Here is an 18,443-nt window from a genome sequence, read left to right as displayed (position 1 = left end):
ACGGTTCACAAGTATCACACTCCAGTTTCCTTCATTCACTTTACCGTGACTCCGTTTTGTTGTTTACTTAAACTTATATATTTATACATTATATTTACATGTATTTACAATTATAATTTACATATATTTATACGTTATATTTACATGTATTTACAATTATAATTTACATATATTTATACGTTATATTTACATGTATTTACAATTATAATTTACATATATTTATACGTTATATTTACATGTATTTACAATTATAGTTTACATATATTTATACATTATGTTTACATGTATTTACAATTATAGTTTACATATATTTATACATTATATTTACATGTATTTACAATTATAGTTTACATATATTTATACATTATATTTACATGTATTTACAATTATAGTTTACATATATTTATACATTATATTTACATGTATTTACAATTATAGTTTACATATATTTATACATTATATTTACATGTATTTACAATTATAGTTTACATATATTTATACATTATATTTACATGTATTTACAATTATAATTTACATATATTTATACATTATATTTACATGTATTTACAATTATAGTTTACATATATTTATACGTTATATTTACATGTATTTACAATTATAGTTTACATATATTTATACATTATATTTACAATTATAGTTTACATATATTTATACATTATATTTACATGTATTTACAATTATAGTTTACATATATTTATACGTTATATTTACATGTATTTACAATTATAGTTTACATATATTTATACATTATATTTACATGTATTTACAATTATAGTTTACATATATTTATACATTATATTTACATGTATTTACAATTATAGTTTACATATATTTATACATTATATTTACATGTATTTACAATTATAGTTTACATATATTTATACATTATATTTACATGTATTTACAATTATAGTTTACATATATTTATACATTATATTTACATGTATTTACAATTATAGTTTACATATATTTATACATTATATTTACATGTATTTACAATTATAGTTTACATATATTTATACATTATATTTACATGTATTTACAATTATAGTTTACATATATTTATACGTTATATTTACATATATTTACAATTATAGTTTACATATATTTATACATTATATTTACATGTATTTACAATTATAGTTTACATATATTTATACATTATATTTACATGTATTTACAATTATAGTTTACATATATTTATACATTATGTTTACATGTATTTACAATTATAATTTACATATATTTATACGTTATATTTACATATATTTACAATTATAGTTTACATATATTTATACATTATATTTACATGTATTTACAATTATAGTTTACATATATTTATACATTATATTTACATATATTTACAATTATAGTTTACATATATTTATACATTATATTTACATGTATTTACAATTATAGTTTACATATATTTATACATTATATTTACATGTATTTACAATTATAGTTTACATATATTTATACATTATGTTTACATGTATTTACAATTATAATTTACATATATTTATACGTTATATTTACATATATTTACAATTATAGTTTACATATATTTATACATTATATTTACATGTATTTACAATTATAGTTTACATATATTTATACATTATATTTACATATATTTACAATTATAGTTTACATATATTTATACGTTATATTTACATGTATATACAATTATAGTTTACATATATTTATACATTATATTTACATATATTTACAATTATAGTTTACATATATTTATACATTATATTTACAATTATAGTTTACATATATTTATACATTATATTTACATGTATTTACAATTATAGTTTACATATATTTATACGTTATATTTACATGTATTTACAATTATAGTTTACATATATTTATACATTATATTTACAATTATAGTTTACATATATTTATACATTATATTTACATGTATTTACAATTATAGTTTACATATATTTATACATTATATTTACATGTATTTACAATTATAGTTTACATATATTTATACATTATATTTACATGTATTTACAATTATAGTTTACATATATTTATACATTATATTTACATGTATTTACAATTATAGTTTACATATATTTATACGTTATATTTACATATATTTACAATTATAGTTTACATATATTTATACATTATATTTACATGTATTTACAATTATAGTTTACATATATTTATACATTATATTTACATGTATTTACAATTATAGTTTACATATATTTATACATTATGTTTACATGTATTTACAATTATAATTTACATATATTTATACGTTATATTTACATATATTTACAATTATAGTTTACATATATTTATACATTATATTTACATGTATTTACAATTATAGTTTACATATATTTATACATTATATTTACATATATTTACAATTATAGTTTACATATATTTATACATTATATTTACATGTATTTACAATTATAGTTTACATATATTTATACATTATATTTACATGTATTTACAATTATAGTTTACATATATTTATACATTATGTTTACATGTATTTACAATTATAATTTACATATATTTATACGTTATATTTACATATATTTACAATTATAGTTTACATATATTTATACATTATATTTACATGTATTTACAATTATAGTTTACATATATTTATACATTATATTTACATATATTTACAATTATAGTTTACATATATTTATACATTATATTTACAATTATAGTTTACATATATTTATACATTATATTTACATGTATTTACAATTATAGTTTACATATATTTATACGTTATATTTACATGTATTTACAATTATAGTTTACATATATTTATACATTATATTTACAATTATAGTTTACATATATTTATACATTATATTTACATGTATTTACAATTATAGTTTACATATATTTATACATTATATTTACATGTATTTACAATTATAGTTTACATATATTTATACATTATATTTATATGTATTTACAATTATAATTTACATATATTTATACATTATATTTACATGTATTTACAATTATAGTTTACATATATTTATACCAATGTCCTTGCTTGTTGAAGGTCACAGTCATACATGACAAGAGCGGTCTTTCTCAGTACGGAAATTCTCAAGGTGAAGGGTCTGTGGTTTCAAGCTGCATCCCAGTTTTTGAAACTCACTGGAGAGGTAAATCTATTAATTGAAATAGCCTTTGTTCCTTTTTAACGAGGACCGCAGACTCCCGTCAACCTATCAAACTGACTAGCTACCTGTCATTGACAGGGACCACCATTTTCTGTTATCATGAATTTATTATTTGTAGACTATTTAATTCTATTTAAACACTGTAGAAACAAGTTGTTCGAAGAACTGGTTTATCAAACTGCAGTGTTTCGTGAAACTCTGGATGTTGTATGTTGAAAATCACTTTGAATGTTAATATTATGTAAATTATTTAATTAAAGCATAACTGCCACAAACAGCTTTCATTGTTTGTTCAAAGGTAATCAGACACGCTGATTCCGATTTTGTACTCCAAATAAAGATTGGTCCACTCATTTTTTGTTTTTGAAGGCTTTTTTACAGCGTTTCAATATCCGTGTCGCAAATGACACAATCGACACAACAAGCTCCTACCATAAATATGTGACGTAGCCTAGCTTTTTAGGAACGAGAGTTGGGGATGTTTAGTCCGATCTAGAATTATAGAGATGGCTGTCTTAAAACCTGATATTCTAAATTCAGCTTTCAAAATAATCTCAGTCTTTTTTTAAAGGTAGATAGGCTATTTAACATTGCTTGCAGCTTGTTACAGGACGTTTAATAGGCTGAACGCCGAAAAAATGAGCTCAAAAAAGTGTGATTTTATCACTAGCTAGCTTGTGATAACAAAGCGCGCTTTTTGAGCTCAATTTTTTTGGTGTTCAGCCTATTAGCAAGCTACAAGCAATGTTAAATAGCTTATCTACCTTTCAGAAAAGACTGAGATCACTTTGAAGGCTGAATTTAGAGAATAACGGGTTTTAAGACACCCATCTCTATAATTCTAGATCGAACTAAACATCTCCAACTTCCGTCCCTAAAAAGCTAAGTTACGTCACATATTTATGGGTGGGGCTTGTTGCGTCCATTGTGTCATTTGCGACACCGATATTGAGTCGCTGTAAAAATGCCTTCAAAAACAAAAATTACTTTGAAAGTTAGTGGACCAATCTTTATTTTGGGTACAAAATTGGAGTCAGCGTATCTGATTTACCATGAACAAACAATGAAAGCTGCTCCTGGCAGTTATTGTTTAAACTGCACTCCATTTCAAAAAATTTATAAGTCGATCATAAGTTGAGGTTCGACTGTAAACTTACTAAAAGTATCTCGACATCTTCATTGTTAATATTGTCATTCACATGTAGGAGTTTGACCTGCGGAGTGCCGTGCTGCTGGAGCAGGCTGCCTACTGTTTCCTCAACATGTCCATTCCTCAGCTGCGTAAGTTTGCCTTTTACATGGTGCTAGCTGGTGATCGCTACTGCAAGGCCAGTCAACGAAATCACTCCCTTCGCTGCTACACCATCGCTATGCAGGCGTATCAAGGCAAGAGCTGGACTCTGGCGGAGGTAAGACAAGCTGTGTATGGCGGTGATATGTTATGACCGGTAGGTAATCCATTTGCCAACCAGTTGAAGTTGCAGACGGCTCATGAAAAATTGGAGCTAACTGTAATGGTTGGTTCTGTTGTTTTAAAGTGTTTTTGGCCAAGCGCTATTATTTTCATCAACACAAACTGGGAGTGTTTGGAGCCTGAAAAATGGTTTTAACTAGAAATTGTCGAGTTGTAAACCTTCTGCTTTCTGAGTGGCAAGTGGCTGCGTTCGCTCATATTCCATACTGGCTATGCTTTGCGTGATTTCCGATGATTGATCAAGCCTCTTTGTTTATCACAGTTTCCATTGAATGGATGAAAGAGTTTAGCTAGAGTTGCTGACAAGGGAAGTAAAACCTTCGATCGTGAACAGCCCATCCTTTTACAAATCTATCAAAGCAAAACTGTAGCCATGTACACGTCAATTGATTATTCCACTTTGCGATACCTTATACTTCAAACCTATTATGGCTGGAGTGCACATTCCCGGTTGTACACTATATATATGAATATGATTGTGCAAACATTATAAAAACTATTACTGTAAATTCCGTGTATAAGTCGAAAGTTGACACCGAATTTCAAGGTTTAAAATATATCCTCAACTTATATGGCGGTCACGTTTTTCATTACACAACTTCTAGTAAAATTCAAGTAGTAAAATACAAAACCATCGCAAATCAAAATTGCATGATATGACACATATGGATTTATTTATGAAATAGTAAAATACTAGTAGTCCTACACAACGTGAGGTGGATCAAACACAAAGTCCCATTCTACACCATTCAAATTGTCAAAGCTAGGATTCTCTTCTGAAAATTTTTTTTTTCGAATTGAGTGCTTTTTTCATAGTATCTGCCTACAAGCCCACATTTCGGTAATCTATTTGACACATCCGCTATCGTCTATCCACCTTTTTTCTCTCATGCATGACTCACAATTCCTGGCAGAAATCTGTCTTGCAGCTTTGCTGTTAAATACGTATTATCAGGTGTGGCAGTTTTGTTTTATTAGCAAGGCAGGCCAATACGATGGTGAATTGATGTTTTTCGTGCCCTATGGCCTTCACTAGAGCTGTCATCTCTAGGTATTTTGCTAATTGCTATATTGCTGAACCAAAAACATGGGCGTTTTGCTGATAGCGTTTATGAATGCCTTTTCCTCAGCTACGTATCGCATCGCCCATCTTTGATGCTGATTGAACTATTCTGATCAAGTGATTTGAGTCAGAGAAAGGGGTCGGCTTGTGTGGCAGGTACATGCCAAAACCATGATTTCAAACCTAACTTTAGACCTCGAGTTGCACGCCGGGCCGACTTGTACGCCATAATTTATGGCATGTGGATTTGGCTCGTTTTCAATAACTTTTACAGCAAACACGTTTATACAGTGGCTAGATCGTCTCAGGTCTTGTCTCGCAGGTCACTCCATTCGTATGCATGATGGAACAAGTTATTTGTGTGAGCACTTCCCATGAGCTGTCAGTCTTATTTTGGCTAGCAGTAGTAGCTAACTCCAACTACTAGCACTTGCCATGGACTGCCTGTCTTACTTTAGCTAGCTGGAATAGTCAGCTCCGGCTACTAGCACTTGCCATGGACTGCCAGTGTTATTTTAGCTAGCTGGAGTAGCCAGCTCCGACTATTAGCACTTGCCATGGACCGCCTGTCTTACTTTAGCTAGCTGGAGTAGCCAGCTTCGGCTACTAGCACTTGCCAAGGACTGTCAGTGTTATTTTAGCTAGCTTGAGTAGCCAGCTTCGGCTACTAGCACTTGCCATGAACCGTCTGTCATATTGTAACTAGCAGTAGTAGCTAGCACCGGCTACTTGCGGTACTCCGATGCTTGACTCCTTTTGGTTTAAGATGCTTTCTCTCACTCTTAATCTTGCTTCTGTTATATTCACGGCATGCGAAAATGTTTCTGATGGATTTGCTCACTTTTGCTTACAGAATCACATAGGTTATACAATCTCTAGGCTCTCCAGCCAGCTCAACCAGAACCTACAAGCTCTCTCACACGCAGGCCAGGTGCTGGCCAACACCTCTGAGACCTCTGACCAGCAGTCAACTTTCCTTAAGGAGTATCTCCAGTTGTACCAGGTAGAGATCAGTATCACTGTTGTTTGCATATATTGAATAAAAATAGTTGAAAAAACTGTATTGTTGTTGCACTGACATCTGTATTGCTATTCGTTAGATGGTACAGAAAGAGGATGAGAGATCATTACCTGACATGGCTATACCCAAGTTGCTAGATAACGAAGTGCTGGTTACCACTGACCAGTTTGATAGTAAGTTTTAAAACTTAAAAAAGTAAATTTTTAAATTTCCATTCAAGTCATCCACTTTCTACTGATCAACGGCTATCGGTGAGAACTCAACTAGGTGGCTGCCAGAGTAGTGCATAGCTGTCAGCTTCAGTATATGTATATATATATTAACCCTTGAGCAGTTGGTCATGTGTATATGCATATATACATATAGGTATGCATGTATAAATACATATAGGTATGCATGTATATATAAATGTAAATGTATATTTTTGTCTAAATATACATGTACATGTATATACATGCATGATAGCATTTGATTATTTGATAGCATCATTGCGGTAATCGGATCTTTCAACTGATCGACTCTCATAACCTCTCTTTTATTGCACATAAAAAGCCAGTTTTGGTTGCAAACTTTAGCAAACATCAGTGATTGCAATGAGCTTTTATGCAACATTGTTAAATATAGACATAAAATACAAATATGTCTCCAAATTTAGAATGAAATAAAAATTGAAAATCTGCGAAGCAGGACACAGGCTATAATATCTTCACAGGTTAATTGCAAACAATAGATATCAACTGGTAGAGATGTTTCTCAGTTTCTCAATGCATATTTATTAAGAGATCTTTGACAAGTTAGGGATAAGTTAGCAGATTTATTGCATCTAAAAGGTTTAATATCGCTCTACCGGAAAAAGAGAGCAAAATAGAGGCGACATTCGTTTCGCCAGTAAAAGAGCTAAATTTATTTTCCCAAAATTTTTGATGAGCTTTTGAAAAACACAATGCCAGCCTCTATTCAAGCGCCGCCTCCAATTGACCGCCACTATGTAGGTGGTGTTGAAAAATAGAGGGCCATGGCGTTCAATTAGAGGTTTTACGGTAGGTTCACTAGAATTACCATATATAGATGTAACACAGTGGTTTAGAGTTATAAAGCGATTTCATTTGGTTCAATAGACTGCTGGTCACCCATTTACTACATTTTTTCATTGGGTGAATTCAGTCATTCGTAGGTTATAGAGAGGTGCAATTAGTTAACTTTTCAATGCATGAACAGTCAATGCACAGATGAACTTGGCGCTATCCTACTGCGAATTTTCAAGCATTAGTCGGGATTGTCATCCCATGCTTCGATGGATCACGGTTATGCATTGACTAGCTCTTTCTTACCTAACAGTTGAGGCAGCTCTGACTATTCAATTTACATCTATTAGTGTGATTCTAGTTAATCTTGCTGCTTGTAATATCAATGATTTGTTATGGGTGTTGTAATCGTAGTCTCTGGTGTTACTATTATAGCTCTCTGTTGTGTCTGACTCGCTGCTTGTATTACTGTAACAAACACGCTCGTGTTAGTATCTCACGAGCTGCTTTTTGTGGTAGTGGTGACTAACAGCACTGTCTACTCTGATGATGTTCGTTGGATGCAGCTGGAAGAAGCGTGCGTTCTCAAGAGCCAAGGAACACTTCCTATCATGCTACGGAGGAGCATTCCTTCTCATAATAAGCACATGAAAAACACTCAGCCACCCCGAGCCATAATAGCAGGTGACCTTTTGTATTTGCTAAATGAAAAGCGGTTTTTATTATCATGAGTGTTGGTGAGTGGTGCTTTACTATATTTGAGCAAGATCACAATTCGGAGCCATCGTGTCAAGTTGTAGCGCTGGCAACTACCTTCTACTCTGTGGGTAAGTAGTCTAGCCATTGTGAGATCTTTATAACAAATTATCACAACTAGTTTGTTATTTCTACTTGGTTTCTGATTTCATCTGCAGATTTACATTTAAAAAGAAAAATGGTAAAGTTTTGCTTTAACCCATTATAGAAGATGAAGCTCACTCAAAAAATTCTACAACTCATTCAATATTAGCTTGAGCGTCAACTTTTATTGTCAGTGCTTTCATAGATGCGATTCCAATGTCTACGCACTTAGAAAGAAAGCTGAATTCTGTGTAGGCCAAGATCTTGTGAAATACTGCTGGAAATTCAAAGTAGTAACTTTCAGAACCAAAAGAAAGAAAACAAGGCTGCTGTATCGTTACATCTCTATCTTTTATCCAATCACCATGTTTTATCTTGTAGAGACCTTTTTTGTGAGGGTTATGATACGTAATCCTTTGAGGGTCGACCTTCACCTGTCCAATATAGCCTTAGATTGGAGATTTAAAGCTGATGGAGAGGAAGAATACACTGCCAACAGCAAAGTATGTCTTAGCAATGTGTTTAGCAATTCGATGTGTGACATCAAATCTATTGGATGTAACAACGAGTTTTCAGCGCTAGTTGATTACTTATCTACCAAAGGGTGTCAGGGTGGCCTAGTGGTTGCACCTTTGGCTATCAACCATGGGGTCGGTGGTTCGAGCCCTGCATAATGCCGATTTGACAAAAAAGCTCTCAGTAAGCAATTTAGGGTTAAAAGCTCTCACTTTCAACCCTAAATTGCTGGGTCTTTCAGATCTAGACCATAACTTGAAGGCCCCGTGTCTCACACCAACATTGTGTGCACATTAAAGATCCACTTCTGTCCTTCACACATTGGACAATTGAATGGTTACCTGGCAAAAATGCATCACTTTTGGTTAATCTAACAAAGTCAGAAGAAGTCCTTGATAAGTGTTAGGACCACCCAAGGTAGCTTATAAAAACTAGTCCTGGTGGCGTGTTTCTTTACTAGAGAACATGAGAACACTATCAAGCATTGTCACTACATGACAGAAGCATGCCATTACTTTTATTTACCAATAACCTTCACATAACCATTTATCTTATTTTCTAGGAAAACAAAGAACTGGTGCAGCAGGTTTTGATACCTCAGCTTGACGTGCCAGCTCTCAACAAACAGTGGGTTAGTTGTAACTAGCTTTACATTCAGTGGACCCTCTGGGGATTTTAGTGATAGCATTGTATAATGAGAACTCTATGGGATGGACTATTCGCTGACGTAAACACAGATGAGTTTATGATAGCGTGAACAGTGTTATTACAGGTGATCACTAATGTAATGTTGGATTACTGCCAATATACTGCGATATGGTCTGCACTAGGTTTAAGTTATGGATAGCCTAAGGTTCTATAATAAGTACGAGCCCTAGTAATAAAGTATCTTGAATGGACTTTTTGTGGCTGAGAAAGGCTATTCATCAGCATCATTAATCGCTAAGCAATCTTTTGTGTTTTTACATTCTAAAATTTTTCTTAGGCTTTAGCGTTACTGTGGTCTCTTTCACTCCTACCTTTTACTGGTAATAATTATGTTATTGCAATCTAGAGGTCATAGCCTTAGTGATGACTTCATCATTTCTTCCGTTTGGGTGATTCCTCACCAGTACTCTCATAGTATCACTTCACTTTGGTAGTTGCTATCTGATCTCACTGATTCTTCATATGACATGATCTTGCAGGTGCTCTTTCGTCTGATGCCAAAAGCTCTCGGTTTACTAAATATTGTCTCAGTTAGCTATTGCCTAAGCTTTAAAGATGCTTCCAGCCCAAGCCTTCCTCCTGTACAAGGAAAAGTAATGCTCAACGTGCGGGGGCCAAGGCTGAACACGTCTATGCAAGAGAAGAACTCGGTCATGTATGGTGTTGACAAGAGACTTTTTATTAATGTCCAACCCGTCATGCCAAAAATAAAAGTATGTCATTATCTAATTCTAGATTTTCACTTAACATCGCTAGTTAGCACACGAGCTACGAGTACAAAATAAGATATTGAGTAAGGTGCTTGTAAAATCATAGGGGTGTAGTTTATCGTTCAGTTTTTTACTTGCTTTGCTCTTCAGGGTTTAGTGCTCATTAATACTAATGTTCGGCGTGACTGTTTTGGCTCTTATTTTTATGGTGTTAACGCTTTTGGCCCCATCAAAGAATCATTTTGGCATCGAATGAAAGATAGACATTATTATATTTATTATAAATATTATTTAATATTATTATTGCTATGTATAGATTTAATTAAACTAGGAAAGTATTCAAACGTTTATTTTTGTAATAATGCAAACTACAATATAAAATTTCAAATTCGTTTGTTAGCTCTCATAAACTCTAGAATAAAAAATTTGAAATTCCAAAAAATACATTGGTCATTCAAATCCTTTGTCACTAAATCGGTTTTTTATGCGCGAACAGACTTTGCATTCATCCTTGTTCTTACATCTCCAAAAATTCATCAAAGTGTCCTTGCTATCCTTGACTGACACAAATAACCATTGTGATAGTTTTGGTTCATCCCTTTTCCTCGATACTATTTCTTCCCTACTTGTGAATAGAAAAATCAGTAAACTTAAAGTTTAAAATAAAGAGTTCTAATTGTGAGTTCAGCCATGAGTAATAAATATAGTCAGCCGGTAATAATAACTGGTGCAAAGCTGTGTCAGATAATTTGGAGCTGAAATAATAATGGAGCTGCATGGTTGGCACCAAACTGATCAATTCTGAGACCTCTATTGGTTCCACTGCTACACTCAGCATGACATATAAATTTAGCCTTAGTTAGGTTTATAAGCATTAAAATTGATAGCCTGTGGTCAGCACAAGATATTTCCTCTCACCTTAGTGAAAAGTGACCAACTTCATTTGTATTTTGCATGTGCTGTTGCCGCTCCTTGCTTTAGTCAGCTTTCTTGTAACATTTAGTTGATCTGATAAAATCGAATGATGATAATGTAAAAAGTTGTTCTGCGCCGCTGCCCTCCTTTGTTCTTAATGCACATAAATTTCCCTTAGGCAAAAAGGAAAGTTGAAAAAAGCTTGCTTTCACGCTTCATATTTCTAAAAATGTTACATTGTTTGGCAACATGTTAATCATCATTATTTTAATGCTCTTCATAAACTTTTATATAGCTTTTTGCTCCTACAGTTTTTAAATATTTCTTTCCTCAAAAAGGTAGCGGGTTATTTGAAATGTTACAGTAACATTTGAAGCTTGATTCAGACAATATAGTCAAAATATGTTATTTTCACTTAGAAAGTTACATATACTTTGCATTTAATGTTGTTTGACGATATTGTTCTGTGGGTGGTATATTTCTAAAAAAAGGAATTTTAAAAAGTTATATCAATGGTTACTGTTTTCCTATTAGTTATGCTTATCATACTTGTAGCCAGTCTGGCCAGTGTTCCTTCTAACAGGAATAGAAGATTATTACCAGTTTTTGTCTCAAGCCGTGGCAAACACGCTTCATATCAGTGTAATCATTTTTATGGTTTTATGTTTTGGTTCAGCTGATTTGCTTTACATCTGAGCCATAACATATCTCAACATATCTCATATCGAAAGCATAGTAACATATCTCATAACATATATCATATCATAAGCATAGTAACATATCTCATAACATATCTCATATCGAAAGCATAGTAACATATCTCATAACATATATCATATCATAAGCATAGTAACATATCTCATAACATATCTCATATCGAAAGCATAGTAACATGTCTCATAACATATCTCATATCAAAAGCATAGTAACATATCTCATAACATATCTCATATCAAAAGCATAGTAACATATCTCATAACATATATCATATCATAAGCATAGTAACATATCTCATAACATATCTCATATCGAAAGCATAGATAGTGACATCTCAAATTGATCTCATCTACTAAAACTTGACTTGTTGTGCCACCTTCTTTAATAATAGATCTTTTTCCTGCTAGGTGATGTTCCAGTCATTCCCCTCTAATATGCAGTGTCATGCGTTAGTCAAAGTTCCAGTTACTGTAGTCAATGTTGGACCCATAGAGCTGAAGCGCCTTCACCTTACTTGTAATGAACCCAATATGTTAGTTTTACCTGAATATACATCGATAGATGATTACTCTTCCTCTTCCAGGTGAGTCAATGCTGTTTTCAACTTGTATGTAACTGGAACTCTCTATATTTTATACATGTATAGCATGTCTGTGTTACATATCGATGCTGTGTTTATCGTGTCCGTCTGCTCCAGTGTGTCAGGCTTCTAGCAAGGATCTTAGCAATTTGCAAGCACTTAGGTTAGAGCCTTCTCATCATCAACCTTCACTATTTTTCTTTTTTGCTTAAAAATCTGGTTGTCCCCATTATTTATGTACGACTGACTGGCCATCGCTATTATTCCATACAATAGCCTGGGGATAGCTTATATATGTTTTTGTGTGTCTGCGTGCGTGCAGTGTGTGCGTGCGTAGTAAATGTTGTTAGATGTATACAGTGAATCACAGCTCTTCGTGAAGAATAGGTTTAGAGAATGGCAAGAAAAATTGAAATGAACTGTGAGATGAAACCCCTTGAAGCGCTACATGATCCTTGAAAACAGCATTGTTGTTACTGGGTTCCTTATATTTATAGTGACTCAATTCAATTTATTTTTTTATTGTCATCAGTCTGTTTGTCTGTCTCTCTGAAGTCATAGTTAGAGATTAGATAAAATATTGCTTCATACGGATTTGAACTCGTTAAATAATATCCATTTAAAAGTTAAATTTTGTTCATTGAACATCTTCGTAAACATCAATCAGATTCTTACTCACTGAAAAAATTTCAACACTGTTATACATCTTACAATGGCTATATAAACACTTGTTTTACTATTCAAGGTGAGTTTCACTTATAAATCAGGAAAACTCCCACCAGCAAACGAGAAAAAATTTCTCTACATAGACATCGTTTCAACCGGTTTCATACATCATTTACATTATTCTGCTCTGTCTGCAGTTGAATTAAATTTGAAACAAACGAAAAAGGAGCATACAGCTGTCAAATGTTATTTATAAGTTTTTTTCTTTTAAAATCTAATTACATGTATTTCTATTTACTATGTACTTTTTATTGCTGACTAGCCGAATGCCCGGCATTGCACGGGTATTAAAAAGCAGCTTATAAACAATGGCAGGCAAGGTAGTTGCCATTGGCTAATCGAAGTAAGTTGGTATCCTTATTGCTAAACTTACTAATAAGAGCCGTGAGAGCAAGCTTTAGTGACTTTGCGCGTAATGCAGGGTCACTATTTTAATCAGATAGCGACTCATATCACCCAAAGAATCCTTTGCATCTCGTCTGGCCTAATGGGTTAGTGTCTCGCTTTGCGAATGGGAGGTTCCGAGATCAAATCTTGTGTGATACAGATTTTCATTACTAGATTTCAATCGCCATAGCTGGACCGACGAAGAAAAACTTTGAGATTTATATATATAGATGAGGACACAACTTCAAAGATCTATAGTAATTGAGCAACCAAGTAACACGTGCTCCCTATAATTACATGTTTCTAGTGTGATATACTATTCTAGTGTAATGTTTTCTAATGTCATATACAGTAAGTGTAGTCATACACGTGTATATCTTGATGTAATACGAGGATGATATAGTCTAGGCAAGTGGTTAAAGCAAAGATTTGGTATAATGGTATTTCTCTTACTTTTATTGTGACAATACCTGTCATACAGTAATTGTAGTCAATGTAGGTGTAGTTAAAGTGTAGTCTGGTGCATTAATTCACACATTTTTTGGTTTATTTAAATGAATATTTAAATATACTTCGAATATGTTGATCTCGCTCGCGTAGATATCTGCCAAGCTTCACAACTTTATTTCAGTTGTGTTATTTCACCACCAGACCTTTTTGTTCGCGTCATGTTGCTCTCAAGATGCCAAAAAACATGACTGTGTGCAAATATGCTGTATGTTGTTCATAGGAAGGTCATTCCACTCGACACTAAAGTCAAAACTATTAAACCTAACGAATCACTCAACTTTGACATATGGCTTCGAGCCCAGGATCTACCTTGTTCAAAAGCTGTCAACTTCGTATTCTACTATGAGAGTGCTGCTGCTCCTAATCAGACGATAAGGTATGTACACGCTGCCTACGCTGTCATTACGATCACCTGGTTCCTCTGTTCTCATGAACACGAGCCTAAGAGCCATCGCTATTAAGCAGTATTTTATTTAAAAAAATTTGTGGTAATTTGTTGAAAATATGTTTTGACTATATTAGTCCATAGCTTTATATAATATATAGAATAATATGATATGAAATATTGACTGTTGGCTAGTGTAAAAGCTCAACGTGAGTGTATGGATTCCTAATTTTAAGTGCAAAATTGAAATGTTGAATGTTGGCACACTAGAAGTCAAATTAAAGACTATGGGACACTTTAAATAGTTCCAAATTTTTGGGACCATGATGTAAACTAAAGGCTAAAAATTTGTACAAAAAGTTGCGTTTTTTGGCCACATGATTTTTTTTGGTTTCAAATCTTTTTAAAAATGTAGGTTTTTAATTTTGTTTTAAGTATTATATGAAGCACTTGGTTTTGTTTTAAAACTGAATAACAGAAAATCATCGAGCCGGTTCAAGCAAAGTATAGCTATAAAGTTCTGCTCCAATATCTGTCTCGACAGGTTGATGTTTCAAATGTTGTCTCTGTTTATGATTCATTTCTTGTAAATTTCCAACAAGTGTACTTGTTGCTAGCAGAATTAGCTAGTTAATCAATGAGAAGCGAGGCATGTAGAGCCCTTCCAATCAAATACCAACATGATACATAGGCAGAGAGTATTTATTGCTGCAGCCACATACACACCCGAGCTCACCATCTAACCCAGTTGTATCTGGTGCTCTGCAGCCACATACACACCCGAGCTCACCATCTAACCCAGTTGTATCTGGTGCTCTGCCGCCACATATACACCCGAGTTCACCATCTAACCCAGCGGTATCTGGTGCTCTGCAGCCACATATACACCTGAGTTCACCATCTAACCCAGCTGTATCTGGTGCTCTGCAGCCACATGTACACCCGAGTTCACCATCTAACCCAGCTGTATCTGGTGCTCTGCAGCCACATACACACCCGAGTTCACCATCTAACCCTGCTGTATCTGGTGCTCTGCAGCCACATATACACCCAAGTTCACCGTCTAACCCTGCTGTATCTGGTGCTCTGCAGCCACATATACACCTGAGTTAACCATCTAACCCAGCTGTATCTGGTGCTCTGCAGCCACATATTCACCCGAGTTCACTATCTAACCCAGCTGTATCTGGTGCTCAAGTAATACTCGCAAGTTACTGTAATATTCTTCCTGCTGTCGAAATATAAAATCAGCCGCGACATCCTGTGCCTCTAGCCTCATCATATTGTAGGCGGTCTCGTGTGCACTAGCGACATTCATTCTACCAGAAAAAACAGTGCTAGCTTGTTTTAAGACACACCTGACCATTGGACGACTACCAATGCTTAAGATGAGTGTCTTCTAGACCATGATGTTATCTGAGTCAGAGGGCTCAAATAATAACTTTTAACTTTTAAATGACCTTTATATGGGCTCCTGGTCATTCTCACTTTTTACAGACTTCTAATGCTGCTGGTAAACTGTTTCCTGTAAGCGTTTGAACAAGTTTAGGCAATGCAATCGATCTTACAATAAATATTTTTATTGCTTGTTGAACATTACAAGATGATATGAGCCGACTCTTTATTCAGTTTCTGTTTCTCTAAGAAAGTCTCCTATTTTTCAACCCAGGCATCGGTGCAGCCGTTACAGTTTCCTCGTTAGGAGCTCAGCAGAACTAAGTCTACAGTGTAACACATACAGTCGTACAATTCAGGAGCCAGAAGAACTTGGGAGTTATCTCGCCTCCATCATGTTACATAATTGTGCTCTGGTAGGTTTTAGGCTGTTCATAGACAGCTTTGCATTTGTCAACCATTTGTTTTTATTGGCTTGGTCAAAAGTGTCATTAGATCGTTAAATGTCTTTCAGGGAAAGGCACTGACAGCAATGATTTCAGATACATAAACAAAGGGTAGAACTTCATACTTCTTGTTTAACAATGTTTTTAAATTTTAATATTTTAAATTTAAAAATAGTCTTTTTTTAATATATATAAATCTACAAGTTGGTATTGATAAAGAAGAAAACTTCCACAGGATTGAGACTTCAATTCAGTGCAGAGGCAGTGTTTAAGTCAAATCACGACAGTACCTTCTTTGTATTGGTTGCTTTTATCTATTCACTGGAAACAGGAAAAGTTATTGTTACTTTTAATAAAAATGCATTGCAGCATCGCATGCAATAATGGTTTGATGGTAGGAGATATTCTTCAGTGATTTTTGGTCATGATAATTATGCTGTGAAAGTGCATGATGGTTTTCTATGTAATACTGCAGTTATACATTTCGCAGCTTCATCTGATGCGTAGTCAAGTTTTGTCATGGATATGATAAACCATTATATTTATTATACAAATAATAAGTATTATTATTTATTACATCTATGAGTTTTCCCCAACGAGCTGATGCGCTTGTTGAAGCTGTCTTCTCCTATTCATAGCCTTCCAATGAATCGGCCACAGAATTTGCAATGACCGATATAATCTGTATGAGCAAGATGTGGACCGTCTCCTCCCTCAATCCTGATGTGTCATCCAATGTCAGAGTGAATCAATCAGAGGTTGCGTTACTGAGCGCTCTGCTACAGCACACAAAAGGGGCGGATAACTACCAGATGACACGAGTGCATTTCAATGGCGAGCAGGTATGACTCGTTCTGGAATACTTGTAAAGAGTGTAAACTAGACTGCAGACTATAGTAAGACTTGTGTACTACCAATCACATACTCCAGCTCACTGTGCTTCCACCAATCACATCACAAAAATCTGTAAACATTTTGTGTTATCACAAACTTGCTTGTTTCTGCAATTGTGTTACATGTTTCAAAATCCTGCATAACTTATGCCCAGAATATTTGTATTTATCCTTCCACGTATGACAAACATTTTCCGTTTTGTGATACCAACATGCTATATCCACAATCATATATTTTAGTTCATGAACTTTCTGTTACTACAACCTTCAATTTGCTATTCAGACTTCCAATCCATGCTAATCCATGCTAATCTAATAGTATGAATACTATTAGATTACCAACTTTTAAATCGGATTAGTTCAACTCACTCAATAATTCATGATTTTTGTCTTTTCATTTTTTTTATACTTTTTTGACATATAGTAATAAACATCATTTTGTTGATGGTTTATAGAAATACTTGTCATGACATAAACTAGTTGGTAATCACTCTGTCATGGCCATGCTATGACATTGACCATGACATAGCATGGCCATGACATTCTAATACCATAACATGCTATGTTATGGTATTGCAATATATTAACACACAGATATGCGTTGCCAGCCCACTTCATAAAACTAACATATATTTACGCTTGAATAACATACTTGTCTACTTAGGTAGGTACTGTGTAGGTTTTGTATAGACCGCTCGTTGGCCCTGTAATAAAAAAACCAAAATTGGAGGAGTGTCAGCTAGGTAGCTTTTTCATTTTTTAAACCACCTCTGCAAATGCTACATGTATGTCTTTTTAAGTCTGCTTATATTTGTAATAGCTATAATTAAACTGTGTAAGAGTAACATCACGTTGATAAACATATCTCTATATCATATACGTATTTCTATATCATAAACATATCTCTATATCAT

The 18,443-nt window shown here is 33.3% G+C and overlaps 1 protein-coding gene across 1 annotated transcript in view; it reads left to right on the top strand.

The window, feature by feature from the left end:
* The window catches only part of LOC137389566 (trafficking protein particle complex subunit 8-like), a 41,632-nt gene that overhangs the window by 16,826 nt on the left and 6,363 nt on the right, over nt 1-18,443 (top strand). The window contains exons 12-23 of the mRNA XM_068075614.1: nt 3,095-3,200; nt 4,424-4,627; nt 6,609-6,758; nt 6,856-6,949; nt 8,321-8,485; nt 9,023-9,144; nt 9,720-9,788; nt 10,345-10,578; nt 12,615-12,790; nt 14,631-14,786; nt 16,465-16,606; nt 17,275-17,478. Coding sequence (XP_067931715.1) covers nt 3,095-3,200; nt 4,424-4,627; nt 6,609-6,758; nt 6,856-6,949; nt 8,321-8,485; nt 9,023-9,144; nt 9,720-9,788; nt 10,345-10,578; nt 12,615-12,790; nt 14,631-14,786; nt 16,465-16,606; nt 17,275-17,478 — 1,822 coding nt within the window. The remainder of the gene's footprint in view (nt 1-3,094; nt 3,201-4,423; nt 4,628-6,608; nt 6,759-6,855; nt 6,950-8,320; nt 8,486-9,022; nt 9,145-9,719; nt 9,789-10,344; nt 10,579-12,614; nt 12,791-14,630; nt 14,787-16,464; nt 16,607-17,274; nt 17,479-18,443) is intronic.

Source organism: Watersipora subatra, chromosome 3 (genome assembly GCF_963576615.1).
Source record: "Watersipora subatra chromosome 3, tzWatSuba1.1, whole genome shotgun sequence".
NCBI classification, from domain to species: Eukaryota; Metazoa; Bryozoa; class Gymnolaemata; order Cheilostomatida; family Watersiporidae; genus Watersipora; species Watersipora subatra.
The sequence above is the reverse complement of the archived record's forward strand: the minus strand, read 5'-3'. Positions and strand labels throughout refer to the sequence as shown.